Here is an 8,187-nt window from a genome sequence, read left to right as displayed (position 1 = left end):
AATAATAATAATAATAATAATAATAATGGTAAACAATCTCCCCCCCCAAATTTAAAATCCTCACAGTTCCTTTCCCTCCCTCCCTCCCCCCCGCCCCCTTTTTCCTTTTCTTTCTCCCCAAATTAAAAAGAAGTCAGTCAAAGTTGCATCACTTTTTTTGTTTTCTTTTCAAGTGTTGTTCTTGTGCAACTGGGCCAGAGTGGCAGGAGGAGCAATGGTGTTCGGTGCTGTTGGTGCTCAGGTAAAAAAATGGAGGGATTTAGGGAGGGAGGGAAGGAGAGTGGGAGGGAAAGAGGAAGGGAGGGAGGGAAGGAGGGAGGAAGGAAGGGAAGGAGGGAGGAAGGAAAGAAGGAAGGAAGGGAGGAAGGGAGGAAGGAAGGAAAGAAGGAAGGAAGGAAGGAAGGAAGGAAGGAAGGAAGGAAGGAAGGAAGGAAGGAAGGAAGGAAGGAAGGAAGGAAGGAAGGAAGGAAGGAAGGAAGGAAGGACGGAAAAGGAAGGAAGGAAGGAAAAGGAAGGAAGGAAGGAAAAGGAAGGAAGGAAGGAAAAGGAAGGAAGGAAAAGGAAGGAAGGAAAAGGAAGGAAGGAAAAGGAAGGAAGGAAAAGGAAGGAAGGAAAAGGAAGGAAGGAAGGAAAAGGAAGGAAGGAAAAGGAAGGAAGGAAAAGGAAGGAAGGAAGGAAAAGGAAGGAAGGAAAAGGAAGGAAGGAAAAGGAAGGACAATTTGTTTCCTGATAGTTCCTCTTTTTGGCTCTCCCAGTGCTCTTAAAACCCTGGCATTTGGCCCACGGGGAGAGCAAAGCCCCGTGAAGCCACTTGGGGCGAGCGCCTGCCCTCACCCCACGGACCCTCCTCTCTCCATCTGTCCGTCCGTCCACCCGACCATCCGCCCGTACCCCCCGGGCCGCCAGCCCCGCCGCGGGCGGCGGGCGCGGGAGCCGCCGCCGTGGCCTCCGCCGCCGTCCCCTCCTGCAGACCGCTCAGTGGTTATTGCAATGAAACGGAAAACTATGAACAACTCTAATTTCTCAAGCATTCCTATGGCACTTGCATTGTTCTGCATAATTTGAGCGGGTTGTAGGGGAAGAGATTAAGAGGAGGAAAGAAAAAATACCCTCGGAAAAGTCAGCGGAAGGGCCAAGAGTCATATCTCTGACTCCCTCCTGTACGAGCGCTGATCCAGCGCTATCGTGGCTTGAAGCCTGTCGAACTCGTGCCTGTTGTCCGGGCTCAGGTCCTCCAAACCCCGACTGTCGTCGTCTTCCTCTTCCTCGTCGCGGCTCATGAAGGCCAGCTCGTTCTCGTAGCAGAAGGAGTTGGTGCTGGGCAGGAGGAATTTGTTCTCCACCAGGTCCTTGGCGCTGCAACGAGGGGTGGACGGGACCTCGTAGGTTTTGTGGAAGTGGGAATAGTCTACTTTGTACTGGTTTTTCTCCTCGAACAAGACGGGCTCAAAGCGGTGGCCCCAGAGGATCTCGCTGGCCAGGTAGGAGCTCCGCGCTTGCGTCGTCATGGCGGTGGCCTCCACCATGCCTTCCAAGATGACCACGATCTCAAAGTCGTCCGTCTCCAGGTCCTGGCGGCTGATCCCGAACAAGGGGCTGTCTTCGTTGATCTCGTGGAGGATGGTGATGGGGGACACCAAGAAGATCCGGTCCAAGCCTTTGTCGAAGCCCACGTCGATGTCTATTTGGTCGAGCGGGATGTACTCCCCCTCCTCCGTGATCCTGGGCTTGATCAGCTGAGCCCGGACGTGGGCTTCCACGATGTGGCTTTTCCGGAGGTTGCCGACCCTCCACATCAGGCAGAGTTTCCCATCCCTCATTGCCACTACCGCGTTGTGGCTGAACAGTAATGTCTGGGCCCTTTTTTTGGGCCTGGCCATCTTTGCCATTATTGCACCAATCATGAAAGAGTCGATGATGCAGCCCACGATGGACTGCACCACCACCATGAAGACGGCGAGCGGGCACTCCTCCGTCACGCAGCGGAAGCCGTAGCCAATAGTCGTTTGGGTCTCGATGGAGAACAGGAAAGCAGCCACAAAGCCGTTGACCTGCAGGACGCAAGGCTTGAAGGTATCATCTCCCCCCGGGTTTTCTAGGTCCCCGTGGATGAGTGCAATTAGCCAGAAAATCAGCCCAAACAACAACCAGGACACCAGGAAGGCCAGGGAGAAGAGCAGGAGCATGTACCTCCAGCGGATGTCGACGCAGGTGGTGAACATGTCTGCGATGTACCTCTGCGGCTTGTCGTCCATGTTGGTGAACTCCACGTTGCACTGCCCGTTCTTCTTCACAAACCTGTTCCTGCATTTCCTCCTGGTGTGGATTTTCCCGTTGCCAAAGCCGTTGATGCCTGGCATGGTGGTCAACCTCAGCCCGTCTTCTTCAGAAGACACGATGCTGTAAGGGTTGACTCTGCCCGTAGTCATCCCTGAGCCAAGCCCACAGTGAAGGTGAAGGCTCTAGCAACTGCCAGTGTCCCCCTGACCCACCCCTGCCCACCCCCCAGATTCTGCTGCGGTGGAAGAGAAGTCCCAAGCTTCCACGTCTTGGCTGCCACGTCACCACGCAGATCCCGTGAGAGGCTCTGCAATGAGAAAACAAAGGCATGGCTGTTACCTTGCGTGGCAAAGGCACCCAAGGGGGTCTGATAGGGTAGGTGGCTGCACATTGAGCAAAGACCCACCAGCTGCCTTTATTCTCCCTCCTATCACAGGATCTCAGGATGTTAGGGGTCAGAAGGGAGCTCTGGAGATCATTGAGTCCAACCCTCCTGCCAGAGCAGGACCATAGAGTCCAGCACAGGTCACACAGAAACACATCCAGGTGGGTCTGAAAAGTCCCCAAAGAAGGAGACTCCACAACCCCTTTGGGCAGCCTGTTCCAGTGCTCTGTGGGCCTCACAGTGAAGAAGTTCCTCCTCATGGTGAGGTGGAACCTCCTGTGCTGGAGTTTATATCCATTGCCCCTTGTCCTATCTCAGGGTGCAGCTGAGCAGAGCCTGTCCCCTCCCTCTTGACCCCCAGCCCTCAGATATTTATAAACATTTATTAAATCCCCTCTCAGTCTTCTCTTCTCCAGCCTGAGCAGCCCCAGGGCTCTCAGCCTCTCCTCACAGGGCAGTGCCCCAGTCCCTTCATCATCCTCACAGCTCTCCGTTGGACTCTCTCAAGTAGATCCCTGTCCCTCTTGAACCGGTGCAGCTGTTCCCCAAAACCACACATGAGGAAGGCAGAAGGTCTTACAGTTTGTTTTTCATACCACAAAGGAAAGAGCAAACCTTGCTGGGAGAGAGAATCATCAAATACTTCCAGCTGGAAAAGACCTTTAACATCATTGAGTCCAACCCTAAGAAGCCTGGTGCTAAACCCCATCCCTCAGCACCACACCTCTGTGGCCTTTAAACACCTCCAGGGAGGGGGATTCCACCCCCTTCCTGGGGAGCCTGTTACAACGTTTGAGAACCCTTTCAGTGAAGAAGTTTCTTCCAATATCCAACCTGAACCTCCCCTGGTGCAACTTGAAGCAGTTTCTTGCTTTGTTACTAGGGAGAAGAGATCAACCCCCACCTGGCTCCTTTCAGAGACTTGTAGAGACACAGAAGCTCTCCCCTCAGCCTCCTTTCCTCCAGTTTCCTCAGCTAGTCCTTGCAAGACTCATTTACCAGACCCTTCACCAGCTTCACTGCTCTTCTCTGGACCTGCTCCAGCACCTCAATGTCCCTTTTGGGAGTGAGGGACCCAGTACTCAAGGTGTGGCCTTACCAGTGCTGAGATGCGGCATTACTGGGACCCTCGGGGACACCAGCAGATGAAAAACCTTGGATTGCACTGAAATCTCTCCCCTTGGCTTTTCTCACGAGCTCTGCTCTCAGAGCTGGGTCAGGCTGCTGGAGAGGAGAGTGGAGAGGCCAAGCTGCTCTCCTTAGCACAGAGATATTAATAAAGGTACACCCGAAAGCAGCTCTGCTGGTTCACATTGCCCATGCCAGATGGACCTCTGCCCAGCACATCGCAGCAGCGCTCGCCCAGCCTCCTGAGCTGAGCTTTTCTGGGGTCAAGGAAACCACAGGGAGATGTGGATTTAACCTCCATCCCTCAGCTTGGGGATGGAAGAGGACACAGCCAACGTGCAGCTGGTTGCAGAAGGCCCAGGGAAGGCACTCGCTCAGGGCAGATGGCCTGAGGAGCAACTTTCCCAACGCAGGCACCGGGACATGGAGCCATCTATGGTCACAGATGGGTTTTACTGGCCAAGTTTTACGAAGGGACAACTGTCACTAGGGAACAGGGAGATGTTTTAATTCCTTCTGGAGGGCTCAGCTGCAGGGTCAGGGACCTACATTCAGCTTTGCCTGGGAGAGAGGTGGGAGCGGCATGGACACAGACAAGGTGGCCCAAGTTGAGTGGGCTTCCCAGTGTCCCTGTGATGGCACCTGGGGCTGCATCAGGCAGTGGATGGGACTTTGGAGAAGCTACATGGCAAGTCCTCAGCACCCCAAAGAGCTGGCCCTGCAAAAACTCTCCCCAGACCTCCCCTTGCCATAGTCCATCCTATTCTTTAGTGACACGGGACGTGTCACTGGGGACAAACCCACGTCACTGGCAACGAGACCTGCGTGGGGCAGCAGCATGGTGGGGGAGCGGGTGCAGGACCCCCTGTGACACCCCATCACCCCGTCACAGGAGTGCCTGGCTGATGCCCAAGGGCCCCCTCTGGGCTGTATGTGCCGTGTGGGACCTGCCAGCCCGATCGATGCAGTCGATCCCTGCAATCAGCTCCAGTGCCCGGGGGCACGCTGGGACAAGCACACCCTTTCCATTACACACTGGCCAGCCTGGCACCAGTGCCAGCACCAGCGAGCACTGCCAAGCTCAGCCTGCCTAGGGCTGCAGAAACTCAGCCAGCAACCAGACCCTGGGTTAACTTTCAGTGAAACTCACCCCAAATCCAGCCAGGGACTGCAGAAGCCCAGCACCACAAGCAGGGGCACAAAGAGCACGCCCAAGCCTCCCAGGTGCTGGACACAGCTCCACACGTGCCACCAAACCACATATTTCCACCTGCTGCAGTCCAGAGAACCATTTTATAATCCCCAACACTGTTTTTTCAAGCATCAGGGTTATTTGGTGCTGTGTTGGCAGACCAAGAGATTCCTCACACCCAGCACAAGCTCCTCTCCCTCCTTACAGCCGTGGTAAGGAGCACAGTGGGCACAGTTAGTATTAATGGTGACCATTATCAGCAGCACTGGAAGCCAACTGGGACCAAAGTGGACCTGCAGAGCTGGATGTCTCAGGCTGGCTACAGGCTCACAAAGCCAAACTCCAGCCTGGTCACTGCTTTCACTGCTTTCAAACCTTCCTCCTCATCTCTCTGGTTTTTTTTCATGAGAGCTAAGCATTTAGAGACAAAAAAAGGAGTTGCTTCTCCAGCACCGCTCCAGCTCACTCCATGGGAGTGCACCAAGTGCTTTTGCCATGGGATGAATTTACTGTTGGGGTTTCTTGATCAATTCTGGGTGCATCTAAGAAGTGAACAAAATGCAATGAGCTCCCAGTGACCTGTGAGAGGATTAGCTGGGGTCTGGATTAACTGTGCCCAGGTAACTGCAGAGGCAGCAGCGCACAGGGTGACACTCCTGGGGACCCTCTGGCTCCCCAGAGATCACCACTGCTCCCCCTTCTTTCCTTTTCCTTCCTTCCTTCCTTCCTTTCTTCCTTCACACACAGTATCACACAGTATAACTAAGGTTGGAAGAGATCCCAAGGATCATCAAGTCCAACCTGTCCCAACAGACCTCACAACTAGACCAAGTGCCACGTCCAATCTCCCCTTGAACACCCACCTTCCTTCCTTCCTTCCTTCCTTCCTTCCTTCCTTCCTTCCTTCCTTCCTTCCTTCCTTCCTTCCTTCCTTCCTTCCTTCCTTCCCAATTCCTTCCTTTCTTCCTTCCTTCCTTTCTTCCACAGACTGAGTCCTCCCCAAAGCCCCAGATCTCTTGGGGGAACAACTTGCCCCCAGGCCGGTCCTGGCAGCCCGGGGAGACGGCAGCTAAATAAAGGCAGCCAAGTGGATGTGGCGGAGCAGGCGCCCGCCTGCAGCTCCGACTTTATTTAGCACAGTTTTGTTTGGAAATCACTTTCTCGAGTGCGCTGAAAGCTGCATTTCTGCTTTGGTTTTCATCTGAGGGCTGGAGCCTCACGCTGAGGCTGCAGGAGGTTCAGGCTGGGAGAGGGCTCATGTGAACGAGTGGAAAGCGGTGGCTGGATGGGCTCTGCCGTGCGACCGTGGTCAGCCTGCATCTCCTTGGATCACAAATTCCATCCTCCGGCATCACCCTGGCATCTCCCTCCCACCCAAACTGCCCCAAGGTACTGGTGGAGGTGTTACAGGAGGGGACGTAGCCCCTCCCTGCCTCCTTCGCAGGTCTTTCACACCCTCGACTATCACAATTCTATCTCCTGAGCACATCCCTCAAACTTCCCCCGTTAACCCCTGCCCCTTAATCCCATCACCAGCCCCGGCTCTGATGCCGGCAAACCCATGCTGGCTGGCGGGCAGGAGCGGGAGCATCCCCTGTCGCTCCTGCCACGTGTCTTGTGTGCAGCACTAAGAGCGTTAACAGGCAGGAAACAAAACAGGGCCACAGGATGAAGAGTGGGCAGGAGCGGCCCCGGCTCCCTGCGGGCTCTGAAGGCAGCGACGCCGAGAACTACCCCAGCTAATGAGCTGACATGAGAGGCACCAGCTTCCTGCCACTGAGCTGCAGCCACCCAGCTCCCACCGCCGAGCAGCTTCCTGCAGAGAGCCCAAGTGCCTCCAGCAGTCTGCAGACTGCACAGCTGATTTTATTTATTTTGCTTCTTTCTTTCTTTCCAAGAAGGGAGTTAAATGCTACAAGAAGATTCTGAGCGTGGCAGGGAAATCTGCTGAGCACCGGGGAGGTCATTAGCTAGAGCCTGCTGAATGTGGCGATGTCATTTAGCATCACACCTCTCCCTCTGCCCCTGGAGGGGACATATTTTAGGGCTATCAGGGCTGCCATCCCTTACTGCATCCTCCCAGCACGGATTTTCTCCCGGAGGCAGGCAGGGAACTGGATGGGATCAACACAAGTGGGGACTCAGAGGAGCCAGGCTGGGGGCACCCAGATCCCCTTGGCCGCTTGTGCAGGAGAGGTGATGGTGCAGGAGGGGACGGTGAGAGGAGGTCACACTCAGTGCTGCTGTCTGCCTTGCAGCAGGAGATAAGGCTGCTATCTCTGGCAGCGATGCCCTTCATGCCCCAGCAGCAGGATGGCAATGTCAGCAGTGAGGAGGGATTTCTGCTCCCAGCTGGGGGCTGTGGCACAGAAGTGATGGCACAGCCGAGGGTGCCCAAATCACTCCTGCTCACCCCGTCCCAACTGCATGCCCCAGCACTGTGCACCCACAAAATGGGAATGAGGGCAGTAGAGCTGGGAGCTTCTCCAGCTGCAGCCATCACCTGGACAGGACAGCACTGCAGCCTGAATAACTCTCTCCTCCAACACCCTGGTTTTGGGCAATCCCAATAAATTAAGGGCTGACACAGGCCAGGCCAGGCCTTGATGAATCCAAGGGATAAATGAACTCCTGCTTCTCTCTTGCTGCCAGGGAGGATAGGAGAGGGGCTCCCACCACAGGACATTCCTAACGAGCATAACCAACTCTGTTTTGGCAGGGCCATGGGTTGAAAAGAGCTACAGGCATGCACCCCTGCCCTGGACCCCCATGCACCCCTGCCTTGGACCCACAACACTCCTCTAGTGCCAACAAGCAGCTGAGACATCGCTGTTTGCACAGGGCATCCAAGAGTGACACTGAGACACAAGGGACAAAGAAGGCTCTTGATACGGCCACTGGAGGTGGTGGAGTGCCAGGAGAGGTATTGGCTCATCTCTGTCCCCCTGAGACACATGCAGACACCACTGTGGACATGGGAGGAGGAAAGGGGACAGGTGCAGCGTGCAGCACTGCTAGGAGTAGGTGGTGTCCATGGGGTGGTGGGCTTGTGCTTAAGCACCCTAAAACTCCTCCTAAATACACCCAGGATCAGCGGAGATCCTGGAAAAGATCCCTTTGGAGGTTGCACTGAGCATGGCATGGTGAGGGGGACAGAGCCTCCCAGCCCTAGTGCCTCTGAGTCTGTTCCAGCCGTGGCACC

At 55.2% G+C, this 8,187-nt stretch overlaps 1 protein-coding gene across 1 annotated transcript in view; it reads right to left on the bottom strand.

Annotated features, from left to right (window-relative positions):
- Positions 1 to 536: 536 nt before the first annotated feature.
- The window catches only part of KCNJ12 (potassium inwardly rectifying channel subfamily J member 12), a 31,713-nt gene continuing 24,062 nt past the window's right edge, over positions 537 to 8,187 (bottom strand). Inside the window, exon 2 of the mRNA XM_009896833.2 lies at positions 537 to 2,587. Within this exon, the coding sequence (XP_009895135.1) occupies positions 1,140 to 2,429 (1,290 nt within the window). The 5' untranslated portion in view covers positions 2,430 to 2,587 and the 3' untranslated portion in view covers positions 537 to 1,139. The remainder of the gene's footprint in view (positions 2,588 to 8,187) is intronic.

The sequence above is a fragment of the Dryobates pubescens genome, chromosome 4 (assembly GCF_014839835.1).
Source record: "Dryobates pubescens isolate bDryPub1 chromosome 4, bDryPub1.pri, whole genome shotgun sequence".
Lineage (NCBI taxonomy): Eukaryota > Metazoa > Chordata > Aves > Piciformes > Picidae > Dryobates > Dryobates pubescens.
This window is presented reverse-complemented; position numbering and strand designations above follow the sequence as displayed.